The following is a 21122-nucleotide window of genomic DNA, read 5'->3' on the forward strand; positions in this document are numbered from 1 at the left end:
AATGCAAATCAAAACCACAATGAGATATCATCTCACACCTACCAGAAAGGCCATTATCCAATAAACCAAAAATTACAAGTACTGGAGAGGATGTGGAGAAAGAGGCACACTTATTCATTGCTGGTGGGAATGTAGAATGATGCAATCACTCTGGAATACAGTGTGGAGGTTCCTCAGGAAGCTAAGTATAGATTTGTGATATGACCCAGCTATCCCATTGCTTGTATATACTCAGAGGAACTGAAAATTAAGACATAAATGGACGTTTGCAAACTGATATTTATTGCAGTATTATTCACGATTGCCAAGGGATGGAAACAGTCCAAATGTCCTTCAATGGATGAGTTGGATAAACAAACTGCGGTATATACACACGATGGACTATTACGCAGCTGTAAGACAGAACAGAGACAAGGAGCATATAACGTGGATGAACCTTGAGGACATTATGTTGAGTGAAGTTAGCCAGAAACAAAAGGACAGATACCATATAGTCTCACTAATATGAGCTAACATTAATGAGCAAACTTTCAGAGTTAAAAGCTGATAACAGATTATCAGGAGATAGAAAGAAGGTAGAGATCAGGCTTTTGATGCTGAAGGACTACATAATGTTAAGCCAGATTGATTGTATAGATCCAGAAATTGGTAGCATAATACTGTGTGATGGTAGCACAATATTGTAAGTACACTAAACAAAGATATCTCTGAGTAAAGCTGAAAGAGGTGGTATAGGGGCATGTATGTCACCAGAGGTAAAAATAGATGGGACTGTATAACTTAGCAATAACTGGAGTGGTCAATGACTGTGACTAAATACACAAATATAAAAATGTTTTTACATGTGGGAGAATAAATGAATGTCAACCATGCAGATTGTTGAAAAAGGGATGGTATTGGGGAAAAAATACAATCAAAGCAAACTGGAGTCTATGGTCAACAGTAACATTGTAATATGCTTCCATTAAATGTAACAAAGGCAATATACCAAAGCTGAATGTGTGTGAGAGGGGGCTATAAGGGAGGGATATGGGATCCTTGGTAGTGGTGGTATTGTCTGACCTTATTATTTTATTGTATGATATTTTGTTTTTCTTTTTATTATCTTTTTTATTTTTCACTAAAACACTTTTTTTTCATAGTAATCAATATGTTCAAGTGCTGACTGTGGTGATAAACGCACAACTATATGTTGATACCATGAACAACTGATTGTAAACTGTGGATAACTGTATGGTATGTGATTGGAATAGCTAAAAGTAAATAACTGAAATGATCAAAATCCAACCCAGTAGCCTTGACTTTTGAAGATGATTGTATAACAATGTAGCTTACAAGGGGTGACAGTGATTGTGAAAACCTTGTGAATCAAACTCCCTTTATCCAGTGTATGGATGGGTGAGTAGAAAAATGATGACAAAAACTAAATGAAAAATAGGGTGGGATGGGGGGATGATTTGGGTGTTCTTTTTTACTTTTATTTTTTATTCTTATTCTTTCTGGTGTAAGGAAAATGTTCAAAAATAGATTGGGGTGATGAATGCACAACAATATGATGGTACTATGAACATCATGGATGTACATCATGTACAACATGGATGTACGTCATGTACAACATGGATGTATGTCATGAACAACATGGATGTACATGGATGGGTGATGAATGCACAATATGATGGTACTATGAACATCATGTACAACATGGATGAACATCATTGTACAACATGGATGATTGTATGGTATGTGAATATGTCTCAAAACAACCAAATTTAATTATTAAAAAAAATTAAAAAAGGAAAAAAGTTAACTCAAAGTGGATTAAAGACCTCAATATAACAGACAGTACCATAAAACTCCCAGAAGATAATATAGGGAAACATCTTCAAGGCCTAGTATTAGGAGGTTGCTTCTTAGACCTTCACCCAAAGCACAATCAATGAAAGAAAGAAATAGATAAATGGAAACTCCTCAAAATTAAAAATTTCTGTACCTAAAGGAATTTGTCAGAAAGGTAAAAAGGCAGCAACTCAATGGGAGAAAATATTTGGAAACCATGTATCTGATAAGAGACTTACATCTTGCATATAGAAAGAATCCTACAACTCAACAACAATAGTACATACAGCCCAATTATAAAATAGGCAAAAGTTATTAAAAAACATTTCTCTGAAGAGGAAATACAAATGGCAAAAAACCACATGAAAAAAATGTTCATTTTCACTAGCTATTAGGGAGATGCAAATCAAGACCACAATGATATATCATCTCACACCAATAAGAATGGCTGCCATTAAACAAATAGGAAACTACAAATGCTGGAGAGGATGTAGAGAAATTGGAACTTTTATTCATTGCTGGTGGGAACATGTAATGATACAGCCACTCTGGAAGACATTTTGGCAATTCCTCAGAAAACTAGGTATCGCATTACCCAATGATCCAGCAATTTCACTTCTCAGTATACACAGAAGATCTGAAAACAGTGACATGAACAAATATTTGCACACCTAAGTTCATAGTGGCATTGTTCACAATTGCCAAAAGATGGAAACAATCCAAATGTCCTTCAATGGATGAGTGGATAAACAAAATGTGGTATATATAAATGATGGAATACTATATGGCAGTAAGAAGGAATGAGGTCATGAAACATATGACAACTTGGATGAACCTTGAAGACATAATGCTGAGTGAAATAAGCCAGACACAAAAGGAGAGATATTGTATGTTACCACTAATGTGAACTCTGTGAAAAATGTAAAATAAGTGTCTTATAATGTAGAATATATGGGACTTTGGGATAGTCTGAAGTTAGTGAATGGGGAAAATAATCTAATATGTACAGATGTGATAATGAGGGTGATCTTAATGGTATGGAAATGGTCAGGTATGACTATGGCTTGTTAATGGGATTATAAGTGTGATGCATTGAAGGTGAACATGTTCATAAATGGTTGTTTAAAGTCATGTAACCCACAGAGTAGCACCACAAACCTAAGTAAGTGTTAGCATGATATGCCTATAAGGTATGACACTGATACAGATGGGTAACAACAGAGTGGTATGGAAAAACTACCCATTACATATTAAAGACTATATTTAATAGGTATGTTACCAACTCTACACTAATACTAGGGATGAATAATTAGCAGCTGATAAGAGCTCTGGGATGTTTTAGGATATGATAATTGTTTAAATTTGAGAGTGATGATGATGTACAACTAAGTTAAGATAATGTAAGAAACTGACCATTTATCTTGGGATGGAATGTATATTAAGTGAAGTTAGGAACACAGTACTTAGTAACAAGCCCTCGACTTGAGGCTTGCTCTTGTGAAATTTAGGGTTGTAAATAGGATGCTGAGCCCTCCTATAATTATGCCTAAGAAGCACCTCCAGGGAGCCTCTTTTGTTGCTCTGATGTGGCCTTTCTCTTGGCAAATAAATTCATTAACCTCCCCATCACGAGGGACACAGCTCCCAGGTGAATGAATCTCCCATCACGAGGGACACAGCTCCCAGGTGAATGAATCTCCCCAGCTACTTGGGACATGATTCCCAGGAATGAGCCTGGACCTGGCAGTGAGGGATTGAAAATGCCTATATGACCAAAACAGGGAAAAGAAGACATAACAAGCTGATGTCACAGTGGCTGAGAGATCCCAAATAGAGTCAAGAGGCTATCCTGGAGGTTTCTCTTATGCAAGCCCCAGCTAGACATCCCAAATGGCCATAGTATGCCATGCCCTTACCAAAAGTAGTCCCCAAATACCAAGGTCCCTACCTGAGATTTTATAGAAGATGTACTCACCAAGTTTTATCTTTCAGAAACTTAAATCCATCAGAGTGTTCCTATACCAAACAAGTCCTAAAACCCAGAGGCAACAGCCTCTTTAAGATCAACAATTTGATGTGGCCCTCTTCCCCATACTGTTGACACCCCCTTTCAATATGAACAAGTTAGGGTGCTCACTGTCTAGACACCCCTGAAGATGGAGAAAGAGATTAAGTGAGAGGAAGGGCTAGCAACAAACAATATAAGATTTAACAAAGGTCTATGAATACTGAAACTTTATATAATTATATATATATATATTTGGATGCTGGGGTGTTGGAATGGCTGGAAGGAGGTAGATGACATGTAGCCTATAGCATCCCTTGGGAGTTGCTCTATAGCTGCTCATTGACTTGTGCCTTGAAGGTCTTCACCTTTCTGTATATACCTTGTTTTGCATAATAAGGAAACAACTGAAACTGTGGAACTGTAACCCATAACAATTTTTAAATTACCTTTATGACTGCTTGTTGAGCTGTACATTGAGAGACGACACCTTTCTGTATGTATGTTATATTTTACAATAATGAAAATGACTGAAGTTGTGGAACTGTGACCCATGACATTCTTTGAAATTTGCTCTCTAACTACTTGTGAAATCATACTTTGAAAGTTGTCACTGTTTTGTATATATGGTAAAGTTCACAATAAAAAATTATTTTAAAAAATGACCCAGATTTGGTGGTTTGGGGTATTAGATATATTTTATCAAGACTCTTCTGAATGGTAAATTTTATTTTCCAACACAGTACTCTCTGTGAGTATTCAGTATATGTAGTTTATGCAAGAAGAATTCTAGTATTTGGAATGTTGAACTTTTAGACCTGACCTGAAATAATTTCTGCTATCCTAATCTGTAAAATAATTCACAAACTTAAAATTCCTCTTATGAAGGAGAAAAGCTCCTGATTAAAATATGCAGAAATAATTATATCTTACATTTTGCAAGGAAGGATGAGAGCTGTTATATGCTTATCATTATGTTGAACTTTTTAATTCAGATTTTTAAAGAGCGAGAAGAAGATCTGAGGCGTTTGTCTCGTCCATTGGAATGTTCTTGTTTCCGAACGTCTATCTGGGATGAAACTCTCTATAAGGTGTGTATAGTTCCCTGAGTTTTCTCATTTTAAGAGCATGAAAAGAGCTAGAAGGTTGTTAAATAAAACTGAAATATTTAAAATTACTCCATAGCCATTTAAATTTGTTGGACTAAAAAATCCACAATAAATTGAGGAATATGTAATTTAACATTAAAAGATTTCTATTATGATATTAGATTGGGTTGACATAGTTACTAAATCACAGTAAATTAGTCATTTTGGTCACGGTTAATTTGATATTGATCTTTGTGACAGCAGAGGTTTCACTTACTGGCCATCATTTTTTTTTTACCTGCAGCTGTATCTGGTATTCAGGTACCTCTACAGAATACCTTGTTTGCCTAAGAACAATGATGACAATAGAAGACAAATTTTTAGAGGAAAGATCCTCTAAATTTTTAGAGGGAATTTTAGAATGAGACATGTTATGCCTAGAGTATGGTAGCTTCAACTTTCATGCCAACTGGAAGCCAGCATTCTTTTAACCAGAAGGATTGTTGCCATTGCTGGAATGGATACCACACTGCTTGTAATAGTCATAGAGGTAACAACAATAGATGTGCTATGCAGCTGAAATTTCCCTGTTCGCACAGACTTCTTATCCTGTTTCCTCCTATTCTCCTACTGATCTAGTGGTCAGACCTTTTCTTCAGACTGCTTCTGGTATCCATTTAAAAGTCTGAACCTAGGTGGGAAAGCATCCTTCTCTGTCACTGGTAGCTACAGCCTCAGTATCACCTGCATCTGACAGGTATCTGCAACCAGAAGCACAGAAACCTGACTTGCTTAGGAGAAAATACAGTGAACTTTGAAATAGCCATTGATATGTTTTAAACTTATTCATTTTTCTCCAATAATATTTTGCTGTTGCACCCTTACTCTAATAACAAATCCTTTCGAGATCATATCTAGGAAATACTGTTCTAGATTAATATGGGCTGAATTTCTCTCAAAGCCTTATTCCCATAGAACAGGTAACCATGAATAAGGAGGGACATGAACACACTGATAAGAAACAACTGTGGTCTGAAGGATGGCAATACATAACAGGTCCAAAGACAATTGACTAATCACTACACTATGAGTGACAATGTCTCTGCTGTGGTTAGCTTTGGTGCCTTCTCCAAAGTAAATTCAGCAGTGACATTAACACTGACTTGGGAACTTGGAACCTGAACCCCCATTCCTAAGTAATAAAACTAATTGGAACGGACACATGACACTACTATCTCTTATATCAGTGTTGCATGGAGCCGACTTGTTATATTGTTTTACTCAACAAGCACTCGTTGCATATCTGTTTGATGCTGTTGGATACACAAATGACTAAGACCGGGTTCCTGCCCTCTATCAGGGGAGAGAAGAACAATGTACAACTAATCATACAGATTGAGGTGACATTGAAGAAAGTGTTTTAATGGAAAAAAAATAAAATAGCCTTAAGAAAATAGAGAGAAGGTGCAGTAAATTTCAGGACTTTACATTAGTCATACAACACATCCTTTGGATGAGTCAGTTTTGGGCAAACATACATTGAACCATTTTAAATTCAATTGGATCAATAATTTATACAGCTGATAATAAACCTTTTGGAATGATAATAGCACTAATTTCTCTTATAATAGTATATGTTCCAAGGGGAGAGGCCATGTGTCCATATGACTCTGGTATGTTCACAAAATTGATTCTTGGATGTATTTTAAATAAAGCATTGTTAGGTTCTGATCTTTTAGTGTTTTCTACACTATTAGACTTAAATATTTGTTGGGCAACTAGATAGAATTAAATCACCTGTTTACTTTTAATTATATGGAAAAGTTTCTTCAGCATTTTACAAAAGTGAGTTTTTAAAAAATCCAATTAAGGATAAAAATCAAATATTAGCTTCATTTCGTTTTGTTACATCATACTTGCTGTCAGTGCTTGTTTGGGACTTGATTATCATCATGTTTCACTATCCATATGTTGTAGTATATTTACTCATTTGCACAAGTCTGTTCTGGCTACCTGTTAGTAATATAACACTGTGTTTCTGTGTCTGTTAGGCTTGGTCCAGCATTGTTTATCAGCTGATTCCCAATGTTCAGCAACTGGAAATGAACCTAAGGAATTTTGCTGAAATTATTGAGGCTGATGAAGTGCTTCTATTTGAGAGAGCTACTTTTCTGGTGAGAACTGTCTGATCTGCAGATGTATTCACACTGTACCTTCTAGTCAGCAACAGAGAACATCACAATGCCACTTTTAGGAAGAACCTTTTTCCCTCTTTTCATTACTTCTGCATGCACAGCCTTATTTTATAAAGTAGTATTGTCAACAAATAACCTAAAAGAAGTCCTTTGGTGTTTAGCTGTTCAGTAGTTAGTAAAAAAATAGACTTTTACAGGTATGCCTTATAGATTTTAGATTCATTCTGCTAATAACTTCCTTTTTTTCAAATGATTCCTATTTCCTCTTGGGTTTCGTTTTGAAATGAGAAATATTATCCTTTTGAGGAAACCCAAATGAAATGAAAACTCTCATCCCACCCCTGTCTCCCAAAGACTGAGATAAAAACTTTTGACATGAAACAGATGTAATGGTCAACTCAGTAACATAATTAAGAGTTCAAAAGAAGTGGAGGAGGAAAGATGCAGTTTGGTATTTTTATTTTTCTTATAAATTGAACTTAGCACTATATTAGAGCCTATTTGTATGAATGGCTCTAGGCAGATACAATGACCAATATTATATTTATGAATAAAAGTTTTAAATAACAGTAATAGAAACTAATGTAGGATGTCAAAAAGCACTGCATAAGTAATTGCCAAATTAGCCTAGTAAATGTAATGCTAAGAGCAACTCACAGTAAATAATTTTATGTATCTGAGCTCTACCAAAGCTTGGTAATTTTATACATGTTTCTTAATCTCTCTGATCTTATTCCTCTTTTATAAAATACAGATAATAATATCTATATCATTGTTGTGCAGATAAAAGTGGGACAAGATAACATTAAGCACTTAATGGCATAGAGTTGGCAAAATTGGTTCCTTTTGCTATTATACCAACAAGGGCAGGCATTTTCCCCCTTCCCTTTGTGGAAACATTTGCAACTGCAGGGGTATTTGTGAGCCATCCTTCCTGCCACCTGGTGCAACTGAGGAAAGGAGTCCTAATTACAGTGTCTTTCTGCCTCAGCCCACTGGTAAGGGTCATTTGTTTGGACTTACACTACCCTGAGCCCTGTTTTTCCTGTTGGAATGAGTGGCAACAAGCAAGTAAGCTATTCAGTCTGTCTTAATGTACATGGCATGGCAGAATCCTGCTTTGGCAGTATTCCCCTGCCACATCCACCATAAAATGGTCATAGGGGTTACCCTAATATAAGCTCACTAGTCTTCATTAACAGTAACAGGTGGATTTTGTTTCTTTTTAAGACCAAGGTTAGGTATGATTGTTTTCACTGAGAGGGACGGAGTCAAACAAGAGGTACCTGTTCTGTCACTGGTATGGGAATTATGGTTTGAAAGTTTCGCATTGTTTCAGGAAATTTCACTGAATTTTCTTTTAGCACATGACTCAGTTTTGCTTCCTATTAGAAACTTTGCATCTGCATATTCAGTCTCTAGGTAATACTTGTGTGGTTTGATTAAAATCTGAAAGTGTTAGGGGTGTATTTTCACCTGATATGTGTATACATCATGAATAAGTTCATTTTTAAATAGTAAATCCTCAGGGGTTGGGATCACCTTGCTATGCTTTTTAAAGATAATACCAAAAGCTACTTGGTTATAGCCTTCATTATAATCAAATACATTAAGTATACCTCAAGAAAAGCTAAGAATTCACAATTGCCAAAAGAGGGAAGCAACCCAAGAGTCCATCAACAGATTAATAGATAAAATGAGGCCTATACATACGATGGAATATTATTTGACCATAAAAAGGAATGAAATTCTGATACATGCTATAACATGGATAAACCTTGAAGACATCATGTTGAATGAAATAAACCAGACACAAAAGGGCACATAATGTATGATCTCACTCATTTGAAATAATTAGAATAAGCAAATTGATAGAGTCAGAAGCTAGAATGCAGGTTATCAGGGGCCAAGATGGGGGTAGGGAAAGGGGAGTTAATGTTTATTGGTACAGAGTTTCTGTTTGGGGTGATAGAAAACTTTTGGTGCTGGATAGTGGTGATGGCAGCACCACTGAATTAACTCCACTGAATTATATATTTGAATGTAGTTAAAAGGGGAAATTTTAGGTTGTATATATGTTACTACAATATTTTTTTTCAAAAAACCATAGGATTGTACCACACAAACTGTGAACTATAATGTAAACTATGGAGTATAGTTAATAGAAAAATTATAACAATATAATTGTAACAAAGTACCAAACTAATACAAAGTGTTAATAATAGGAAAAACCATGTGTGTGTGTGGTGGTGGGGGTTATATGGGAACTGTATTTTCTGCATGATTTTTCTGTAAAACTAAACTTCAATAAAAAATTAAAAAGTAAATATATTAAGTATAACTCAAGAAAAGCTAAGAATTATTACATAGTTTTCCTTTTTGATTTGTACTTTTTAAATCAAAGACTATCTTGTGTATTAATATTGGAATAAAGTGAACATTTAATGATTAAAGTGAGAAAACCAGTAGTGTGCCAAAATAGATAATATTTAAATGACATAATAAAATTATAACCAAACAGTACTGGATGGGTCATCCATATGAATGTTGAAATCACATAAAATAATAGGATATGGGACAGAGAAGAAGAGACAGTAATCCAGGTGCTAAGTCTACCCTGAAAATCAGGGTAACCAAGAGACTGACAGATGTTTGCATTGAGGAAGAGTAAAGGGTGATATGACTATACTGCATGTATTCCAAGAGCACTGTCCTTTTTCATAGGTAATTTCTCACTATCAATGTAAAGAGCAGCGTGATGCCCACAGATTTGAGAAAATCAGCAATATTATTAAGCAGTTCAAGCTTAGCTGCAGGTAAGAAATCTTGTAAATGTCATCTGTTTATCACAGGAAAAAATTGTTGTTTTTGAGAGGTTTAAATGACTATAGTTGACTGCACTTCTATATTCAGAATAGTTCCTTCAATCAAAAAGAAAGCTAAACTCTAAGGGACCCTACAGTTGACTGAGGTGCATCCTTTAATGCCAACTCAACTGTTACCGAAATGTTTGAAAAATGTCCAAGTAGAGTACCTTTTCAAGATATTTGTTATTCTTTGGAGATGGGAATAAACAGAAAATATTCAAGAAAGTTTTGAAAAGAAGGAAGGAGAATTTGCCTTACCAAGTACCAAAATTTACTATAAAACTACAGTAATTAAAATAGTGAGGTACTAAACTCAGGAATAGATAGCAGGATTTCTGGTACAGAATGAAGAGTCTAGAAACAAGTCCTACCTATCATGTTGTCTCAGCTTTGATTAAATAAAATTTGAATCTTAGCATTGTGAATATAGGAAGAAGGAATAACTGAATATCATAATTTAGCAAAGATTTGATAATCAAAATTCTTATCCCAGTAAAACTTTGATGCCCAGATAATAGTTTTAAACTTAACTAATTTTATGTCTTACTATAGTTTAACACTATCTGGCATGTTAATATTTTTAAGAAGAAATAGCAATTGACAAGTAAATATACTTGTTTTCAAAGAAATGGGATCACTTCTTGAATTTAAATATAACATTCAAAAAGAGTAGTTGGAGGCGGGGCAAGATGGCAGACTGGTGAGCTGTATGTTTTAGTTACTCCTCCAGGAAAGTAGGTAAAAAGCCAGGAACTGCGTGGACTGGACACCACAGAGCAATCTGTCTTTGGGCATACTTCATACAACACTCATGAAAACGTGGAACTGCTGAGATCAGCGAAATCTGTAAGTTTTTGCGGCCAGGGGACCCGCGCCCCTCCCTGCCAGGCTCAGTCCCGGGGGAGGAGGGGCTGTCAGCTCCAGGAAGGAGAAGGGAGAATTGCAGTGGCTGCTCTCATCGGAAACTCATTCTACTGATTCAAACTCCAACCATAGATAGACTGAGGCCAGACACCAGAGACTCTGAGAGCAGCCAGCCCAGCAGAGAGGAGACGGGCATAGAAGGAAAACAACACGAGAAGCTCCAAAGTAAAAGCAGAGGATTTTTGGAGTTCTGGTGAACACAGAAAGGGGAAGGGCGGAGATCAGGCCTTGAGGCGCATATGCAAATCCCGAAGCAAGGCTGATCTCTCTGCCCAGGGCACCTTTCCTTAATGGCCCTGGTTGCTTTGTCTATTAGCATTTCAATAACCCATTAGATCTCTGAGGAGGGCCGTTTTTTTTTTTTTTTTTTTTTTTTTTTTTTTTTAAATCCTTTTTGCTTTTTCTAAAACAATTACTCTAAGAAGCTCAATACAGAAAGCTTCAAAGAATTGAAATTTGGGCACGTCAAGTCAAGAGCAGAAATAAGAGAGCTCTGAGACAAAAGGCAATAATCCAGTGGCTGAGAAAATTCACTAAACAACACAACTTCCCAAGAAAAGGGGGGTGTCCGCTCACAGCCACCATCCTGGTGGACAGGAAACACTCCTGCCCATCGCCAGCCCCATAGCCCAGAGCTGCCCCAGACAACCCAGTGTGACGGAAGTGCTTCAAATAACAGGCACACACCACAAAACTGGGCGTGGACATTAGCCTTCCCTGCAACCTCAGCTGAATGTCCCAGAGCTGGGAAGGGGGAGCAGTGTGAATTAACAGAGCCCCATTCAGCCATCATTTGAGCAGACTGGGAGCCTCCCAACACAGCCCAGCAGCCCAGAACTGCCCTGGGGGGACGGCACTCACCTGTGACATAGCACAGTCATCCCTCAACAGAGGACCCGGGGTGCACAGCCTGGAAGAGGGGCCCACTTGCAAGTCTCAGGAGCCATACGCCAATACCAAAGACTTGTGGGTCAGTGGCAGAGACAAACTGTGGCAGGACTGAACTGAAGGATTAGACTATTGCAGTAGCTTTAAAACTCTAGGATCATCAGGGAGATTTGATTGTTAGGGCCACCCCCCCTCCCCGACTGCCCAGAAACACGCCCCACATACAGGGCAGGCAACACCAACTACACACGCAAGCTTGGGACACCAATTGGGCCCCACAAGACTCACTCCCCCACTCACCAAAAAGGCTAAGCAGGGGAGATCTGGCTTGTGGAGAACAGGTGGCTCGTGGACGCCACCTGCTGGTTAGTTAGAGAAAGTGTACTCCACGAAGCTGTAGATCTGATAAATTAGAGATAAGGACTTCAACTGGTCTACAAACCCTAAAAGAACCCTATCAAGGACAGCAAATGCCACGAGGCCAAAAACAACAGAAAATTATAAAGCATATCAAAAAACCAGACGATATGGATAACCCAAGCCCAAGCACCCAAATCAAAAGACCAGAAGAGACACACCTAGAGCAGCTACTCAAAGAACTAAAGATGAACAATGAGACCCTAGTACGGGATATGAAGGAAATCAAGAAGACCCTAGAAGAGCATAAAGAAGATATTGCAAGACTAAATAAAAAAATGGATGATCTTATGGAAATTAAAGAAACTGTTGACCAAATTAAAAAGATTCTGGACACTCATAGTACAAGACTAGAGGAAGTTGAACAACGAATCAGTGACCTGGAAGATGACAGAATGGAAAATGAAAGCATAAAAGAAAGAATGGGGAAAAAAATTGAAAAACTCGAAATGGACCTCAGGGATATGATAGATAATATGAAGCGTCCGAATATAAGACTCATTGGTGTCCCAGAAGGGGAAGAAAAGGGTAAAGGTCTAGGAAGAGTATTCAAAGAAATTGTTGGGGAAAACTTCCCAAATCTTCTAAACAACATAAATACACAAATCATAAATGCTCAGCGAACTCCAAATAGAATAAATCCAAAAAAACCCACTCCGAGACATATACTGATCACACTGTCAAACATAGAAGAGAAGGAGCAAGTTCTGAAAGCAGCAAGAGAAAAGCAATTCACCACATACAAAGGAAACAGCATAAGACTAAGTAGTGACTACTCAGCAGCCACCATGGAGGCGAGAAGGCAATGGCACGATATATTTAAAATTCTGAGAGAGAGGAATTTCCAGCCAAGAATACTTTATCCAGCAAAGCTCTCCTTCAAATTTGAGGGAGAGCTTAAATTTTTCACAGACAAAGAAATGCTGAGAGAATTTGCTAACAAGAGACCTGCCCTACTGGAGATACTAAAGGGAGCCCTACAGACAGAGAAACAAAGACAGGACAGAGAGACTTGGAGAAAGGTTCAGTACTAAAGAGATTCGGTATGGGTACAATAAAGGATATTAATAGAGAGAGGGAAAAATATGGCAAACATAATCCAAAGGATAAGATGGCCGATTCAAGAAATGCCTTCACGGTTTTAACGTTGAATGTAAATGGATTAAACTCCCCAATTAAAAGATATAGATTCGCAGAATGGATCAAAAAAAATGAACCATCAATATGTTGCATACAAGAGACTCATCTTAGACACAGGGACACAAAGAAACTGAAAGTGAAAGGATGGAAAAAAATATTTCATGCAAGCTACAGCCAAAAGAAAGCAGGTGTAGCAATATTAATCTCAGATAAAATAGACTTCAAATGCAGGGATGTTTTGAGAGACAAAGAAGGCCACTACATACTAATAAAAGGGGCAATTCAGCAAGAAGAAATAACAATCGTAAATGTCTATGCACCCAATCAAGGTGCCACAAAATACATGAGAGAAACATTGGCAAAACTAAAGGAAGCAATTGATGTTTCCACAATAATTGTGGGAGACTTCAACACATCACTCTCTCCTATAGATAGATCAACCAGACAGAAGACCAATAAGGAAATTGAAAACCTAAACAATCTGATAAATGAATTAGATTTAACAGACATCTACAGGACATTACATCCCAAATCACCAGGATACACATACTTTTCTAGTGCTCACGGAACTTTCTCCAGAATAGATCATATGCTGGGACATAAAACAAGCCTCAATAAATTTAAAAAGATTGAAATTATTCAAAGCACATTCTCTGACCACAATGGAATACAATTAGAAGTCAATAACCATCAGAGACTTAGAAAATTCACAAATACCTGGAGGTTAAACAACACACTCCTAAACAATCAGTGGGTTAAAGAAGAAATAGCAAGAGAAATTGCTAAATATATAGAGACGAATGAAAATGAGAACACAACATACCAAAACCTATGGGATGCAGCAAAAGCAGTGCTAAGGGGGAAATTTATAGCACTAAACGCATATATTAAAAAGGAAGAAAGAGCCAAAATCAAAGAACTAATGGATCAACTGAAGAAGCTAGAAAATGAACAGCAAACCAATCCTAAACCAAGTAGAAGAAAAGAAATAACAAGGATTAAAGCAGAAATAAATGACATAGAGAACAAAAAAACAATAGAAAGGATAAATATCACCAAAAGTTGGTTCTTTGAGAAGATCAACAAGATTGACAAGCCCCTAGCTAGACTGACAAAATCAAAAAGAGAGAAGACCCATATAAACAAAATAATGAATGAAAAAGGTGACATAACTGCAGATCCTGAAGAAATTAAAAAAATTATAAGAGGATATTATGAACAACTGTATGGCAACAAACTGGATAATGTAGAAGAAATGGACAATTTCCTGGAAACATATGAACAACCTAGACTGACCAGAGAAGAAATAGAAGACCTCAACCAACTCATCACAAGCAAAGAGATCCAATCAGTCATCAAAAATCTTCCCACAAATAAATGCCCAGGGCCAGATGGCTTCACAGGGGAATTCTACCAAACTTTCCAGAAAGAACTGACACCAATCTTACTCAAACTCTTTCAAAACATTGAAAAAAATGGAACACTACCTAACTCATTTTATGAAGCTAACATCAATCTAATACCAAAACCAGGCAAAGATGCTACAAAAAAGGAAAACTACCGGCCAATTTCCCTAATGAATATAGATGCAAAAATCCTCAACAAAATACTTGCAAATCGAATCCAAAGACACATTAAAAAAATCATACACCATGACCAAGTGGGGTTCATTCCAGGCATGCAAGGCTGGTTCAACATAAGAAAAACAATCAATGTATTACAACACATTAAAAACTCGAAAGGGAAAAATCAATTGATCATCTCAATAGATGCTGAAAAAGCATTTGACAAAATCCAACATCCGTTTTTGATAAAAACACTTCAAAAGGTAGGAATTGAAGGAAACTTCCTCAACATGATAAAGAGCATATATGAAAAACCCACAGCCAGCATAGTACTCAATGGTGAGAGACTGAAAGCCTTCCCTCTAAGATCAGGAACAAGACAAGGATGCCCGCTGTCACCACTGTTATTCAACATTGTGCTGGAAGTGCTAGCCAGGGCAATCCGGCAAGACAAAGAAATAAAAGGCATCCAAATTGGAAAAGAAGAAGTAAAACTGTCATTGTTTGCAGATGATATGATCTTATATCTAGAAAACCCTGAGAAATCAACGATACACCTACTAGAGCTAATAAACAAATTTAGCAAAGTAGCGGGATACAAGATTAATGCACATAAGTCAGTAATGTTTCTATATGCTAGAAATGAACAAACTGAAGAGACACTCAAGAAAAAGATACCATTTTCAATAGCAACTAAAAAAATCAAGTACCTAGGAATAAACTTAACCAAAGATGTAAAAGACCTATACAAAGAAAACTACATAACTCTACTAAAAGAAATAGAAGGGGACCTTAAAAGATGGAAAAATATTCCATGTTCATGGATAGGAAGGCTAAATGTCATTAAGATGTCAATTCTACCCAAACTCATCTACAGATTCAATGCAATCCCAATCAAAATTCCAACAACCTACTTTGCAGACTTGGAAAAGCTAGTTATCAAATTTATTTGGAAAGGGAAGATGCCTCGAATTGCTAAAGACACTCTAAAAAAGAAAAACGAAGTGGGAGGACTTACACTCCCTGACTTTGAAGCTTATTATAAAGCCACAGTTGCCAAAACAGCATGGTACTGGCACAAAGATAGACATATAGATCAATGGAATCGAATTGAGAACTCAGAGATAGACCCTCAGATCTATGGCCGACTGATCTTTGATAAGGCCCCCAAAGTCACCGAACTGAGCCATAATGGTCTTTTCAACAAATGGGGCTGGGAGAGTTGGATATCCATATCCAAAAGAATGAAAGAGGACCCCTACCTCACCCCCTACACAAAAATTAACTCAAAATGGATCAAAGATCTCAATATAAAAGAAAGTACCATAAAACTCCTAGAAGATAATGTAGGAAAACATCTTCAAGACCTTGTATTAGGAGGCCACTTCCTAGACTTTACACCCAAAGCACAAGCAACAAAAGAGAAAATAGATAAATGGGAACTCCTCAAGCTTAGAAGTTTCTGCACCTCAAAGGAATTTCTCAAAAAGGTAAAGAGGCAGCCAACTCAATGGGAAAAAATTTTTGGAAACCATGTATCTGACAAAAGACTGATATCTTGCATATACAAAGAAATCCTAGAACTCAATGACAATAGTACAGACAGCCCAATTATAAGATGGGCAAAAGATATGAAAAGACAGTTCTCTGAAGAGGAGATACAAATGGCCAAGAAACACATGAAAAAATGTTCAGCTTCACTAGCTATTAGAGAGATGCAAATTAAGACCACAATGAGATACCATCTAACACCGGTTAGAATGGCTGCCATTAAACAAACAGGAAACTACAAATGCTGGAGGGGATGTGGAGAAATTGGAACTCTTATTCATTGTTGGTGGGACTGTATAATGGTTCAGCCACTCTGGAAGTCAGTCTGGCAGTTCCTTAGAAAACTAGATATAGAGCTACCATTCGATCCAGCGATTGCACTCCTCGGTATATACCCGGAAGATCGGAAAGCAGTGACACGAACAGATAACTGCACGCCAATGTTCATAGCAGCATTATTCACAATTGCCAAGAGATGGAAACAACCCAAATGTCCTTCAACAGATGAGTGGATAAATAAAATGTGGTATATACACACGATGGAATACTACGCGGCAGTAAGAAGGAACGATCTGGTGAAACATATGACAACATGGATGAACCTTGAAGACATAATGCTGAGCGAAATAAGCCAGGCACAAAAAGAGAAATATTATATGCTACCACTAATGTGAACTTTGAAAAATGTAAAACAAATGGTTTATAATGTAGAATGTAGGGGAACTAGCAGTAGAGAGCAATTAAGGAAGGGGGAACAATAATCCAAGAAGAACAGATAAGCTATTTAACGTTCTGGGGATGCCCAGAAATGACTATGGTCTGTTAATTTCTGATGGATGTAGTAGGAACAAGTTCACTGAAATGTTGCTATATTAGGTAACTTTCTTGGGGTAAAGTAGGAACATGCTGGAAGTTAAGCAGTTATCTTAGGTTAGTTGTCTTTTTCTTACTCCCTTGCTATGGTCTCTTTGAAATGTTCTTTTATTGTATGTTTGTTTTCTTTTTAACTTTTTTTTCATACAGGTGATTTGAAAAAAGAAGGGAAAGTTAAAAAAAAAAAAAAAAGAAAAAAAAAAAGAAAAAAGACAAACAAGGGAAAAAAAAAAAAAAAAAGATGTAGTGCCCCCTTGAGGAGCCTGTGGAGAATGCAGGGGTATTCGCCTACCCCACCTCCATGGTTGCTAACATGACCACAGACATAGGGGACTGGTGGTTTGATAGGTTGAGCCCTCTACCATAAGTTTTACCCTTGGGAAGACGGTTGCTGCAAAGGAGAGGCTAGGTCTCCCTGTATTTGTGCCTAAGAGTCTCCTCCTGAATGCCTCTTTGTTGCTCAGAAGTGGCCCTCTCTCTCTGGCTAAGCCAACTTGAAAGGTGAAATCACTGCCCTCCCCCCTACGTGGGATCAGACACCCAGGGAAGTGAATCTCCCTGGCAACGTGGAATATGACTCCCGGGGAGGAATGTAGACCCGGCATCGTGGGATGGAGAACATCTTCTTGACCAAAAGGGGGATGTGAAAGGAAATGAAATAAGCTTCAGTGGCAGAGAGATTCCAAAACGAGCCGAGAGATCACTCTGGTGGGCACTCTTACGCACACTTTAGACAACCTTTTTTAGGTTCTAAAGAATTGGGGTAGCTGGTGGTGGATACCTGAAACTATCAAACTACAACCCAGAACCCATGAATCTCGAAGACGGTTGTATAAAAATGTAGCTTATGAGGGGTGACAGTGGGATTGGGAATGCCATAAGGACCAAACTCCACTTTGTCTAGTTTATGGATGGATGTGTAGAAAAATAGGGGAAGGAAACAAACAGACAAAGGTACATAGTGTTCTTTTTTACTTCAATTGCTCTTTTTCACTCTAATTATTATTCTTGTTATTTTTGTGTGTGTGCTAATGAAGGTGTCAGGGATTGATTTAGGTGATGAATGTACAACTATGTAATGGTACTGTAAACAATCGAAAGTACAATTTGTTTTGTATGACTGCGTGGTATGTGAATATATCTCAATAAAATGATGATTAAAAAAAAAAAAAAAAAAAAGAGTAGTTATCAGTCTCAATAATAGGAAAAATTCAACTTAGGAAGGTTCTTAAATATTATATAAATCATTTGTAATGTGATTTTTAACATGGATCTAGGCCTAGCCCACTTTTATTTCACAGTAAATACCAAGTCAATATACAAACCACTAGCTCTCCTAGTCACTTTCCAAAACATTTTCACTTCAGTATTAAGAGTTTTCTTGGAAAACAAAAAGGAATTAGTGAGTAACTGTCTTAACGAAGTGGTGGTGGTATAATGTGATAAAAATGTTTAACATGATAGATAAGAAATTCTTATATTGCTATTATTTTATATTCTTTAACTGTGTTTCTCCTTTCTCTTATAGCAAGCTTGCTGCTTCTTTCCAGAGCATGGAAGTCAGGAACTCTAACTTTGCTGCTTTCATTGACATTTTTACATCCAACACTTATGTGATGGTTGTGATGTCTGATCCATCCATTCGTAAGTTTAAAATAAGCTAACATAGGTTCAAATCCTGATATTATTTAAACTAATTGCTCTATAGGTAATACTTTATTACATAATTAAAAATGATTTTAGTACTAGTAGTAAATAGTTTATTTTTATTTATAGACTTACATTTTGAGGCTTAAAAGGAATTATCTTTAGCCTCTAGGGTATTAAGGTTTTCTTCATGGGAATTTATAAAAGCAAGTGATGTAGGAATTTTAAAGAAAAGAGAACCCAAATCCATGATATATACAGATTTTTAAAAGACTAGTAAATCTATGCTAGGAACTAATAAATGCTGAACTGTTTTATATGTCATTGCCTACTCTTAAATGCTGTATTCCCATATGGACATGAAAGGGGTTGTTTGGTACCTCCATACCATAGTAGTCATGTCCATCACAGCCACTGAAATAAAGGTTCTAACTATTTCCAGGATGTTCCCAGAAGTTTAAATTATCTCCGATCCATTGATTTCTCCTACCTTAGGTTAATATTAAAATACAGTATAAGATAGTCCAAAACCAAAACAGAATACCCCACTTTATTTTGGAAATTTTAGGCAGAACTTAGAATATAAACAAATCTACTTATTCAGAAAAATTAAACCTTTTTGTTTGGAATCTTCTATTCTGGTATGTCCTCTGTGACATATAATGAGGGATTTGGCTCCCTTTTATTTGTTTGTACTAGTCAGACATTCCTTGGGCTGCCCGTCCTTATTCTGTTGGCTGTCTTCCCCACCCCTACCCTCAGCTTCCGCAGCTACTCTGATCAATATCCGCAATGCCAGGAAACACTTTGAAAAGCTGGAAAGAGTGGATGGACCAAAGCAGTGTCTTCTCATGCGCTGAAATTGCCAAATGTTGTTTCAGAAAAAAATGGAAATACTGTTTCTTCTTTAATTTTAATGTGGTATTCGCATATGTAGGCTCTGAAATGTTGTGATGCTTATCACATCTGTATTTCTTCCCTACTCCCCAGTCTTAATATTTAACCTTGAATGCTATTTACTCAAATAGCCAGTGAGAAGTTAAAAGGTAAGCTATCCATGAAGTTGGTGTAACATAAAAGTAGGTGATTTGTAACTCTTCTGATAACAAAGTTCTAATAGTATAAGTGTGCTGATAACCTGGTTCCAATAGTTGTGTATGCCAAAGCCTTTCCCAGTATTGTCTTGTATTCCTTATCAGATTGTAATCTGTGAGTTTGGAATGTTACTGTTTTCTTAGCATGCATTAAAAATGTTCCTTAACTTTAATTGTAAATAAACTTTTGCTGTTAGGGATTTTAGTGTCTGTTTTTCCTTTCATTGTTTCTTCAACTTTGCCATAACAAATAGAAAATGAACGTCAGTTATCTTAGGTGAAAGGGACCTCCTGGTTGGGAACTGTACAAAATAAAGTTGAATGAGAAGGATAGAATCAGATTATAACCTTAAAATCTATATGCAGAAGAGTTTACATGTAATGTGATAGGAAATAAGAAACTATCATAGGCTTTGAGCAGGGGAATTACATGAAAGGAATTTTGAAAGAAAATTAACTTACATTATATGGGTAGAGTGATGGCAGTTGATTTTATACATTCCATAACACCTAATGGGATATGCCTTGATTAGTAAAACATTTTTTGAACCTGGGGGTGTGTTTGACTTTATCACATAGGGAAAAGATGTAGCATGGTGAAGTGGAAGAAATGAAGATTAACAACACTAACTAGGATTACTCAAAGCCCTAACCTATCCAGTTTCCATAGAAAGGATAACAGAACACAAAGCATTTAGGGTATCTACAGAACATTAGATTCATCTCATTTCTCCTGTATCCATATCGTAAACTTCATACCACCAGTCCCTTACCTTTCTCTGTCTTATTTTATTATCCACAGTTGAAGGATAAGTAGTTTTCACTGAGCAGCAAAGAATATGTCATGATCTAAAGTTATATAGATTAAAAACCTCAAGTCTAACAGATCCTTATGGGACTAATTTTATCAATTTTATCAACAGCTGTATTGATCTTCTGTAAAAGGAGAATTTTGAAGTAGATGTTCCAGATTCTTTATCCTATTAACATCTAGGAAAATAAAAGAGTAAATGTTATTATGTTATTATCCTC

The 21122-nt window shown here is 36.7% G+C and overlaps 1 protein-coding gene across 13 annotated transcripts in view; it reads left to right on the forward strand.

The window, feature by feature from the left end:
• Positions 1-19876, forward strand: part of RRAGB (Ras related GTP binding B) — a 97103-nt gene extending 77227 nt beyond the window's left edge. For all 13 annotated transcript variants that reach the window (XM_037821312.1, XM_037821311.1, XM_037821315.1 and 10 more), the window contains 5 exons: positions 4837-4932; positions 6981-7103; positions 9849-9940; positions 18878-18993; positions 19759-19876. In XM_037821312.1, the coding sequence (XP_037677240.1) occupies positions 4837-4932; positions 6981-7103; positions 9849-9940; positions 18878-18993; positions 19759-19856 (525 nt within the window). In that variant the 3' untranslated portion in view covers positions 19857-19876. The remainder of the gene's footprint in view (positions 1-4836; positions 4933-6980; positions 7104-9848; positions 9941-18877; positions 18994-19758) is intronic.
• Positions 19877-21122: the final 1246 nt, after the last annotated feature.

This window comes from Choloepus didactylus, chromosome X, assembly GCF_015220235.1.
Source record: "Choloepus didactylus isolate mChoDid1 chromosome X, mChoDid1.pri, whole genome shotgun sequence".
Classification (NCBI taxonomy): Eukaryota; Metazoa; Chordata; class Mammalia; order Pilosa; family Megalonychidae; genus Choloepus; species Choloepus didactylus.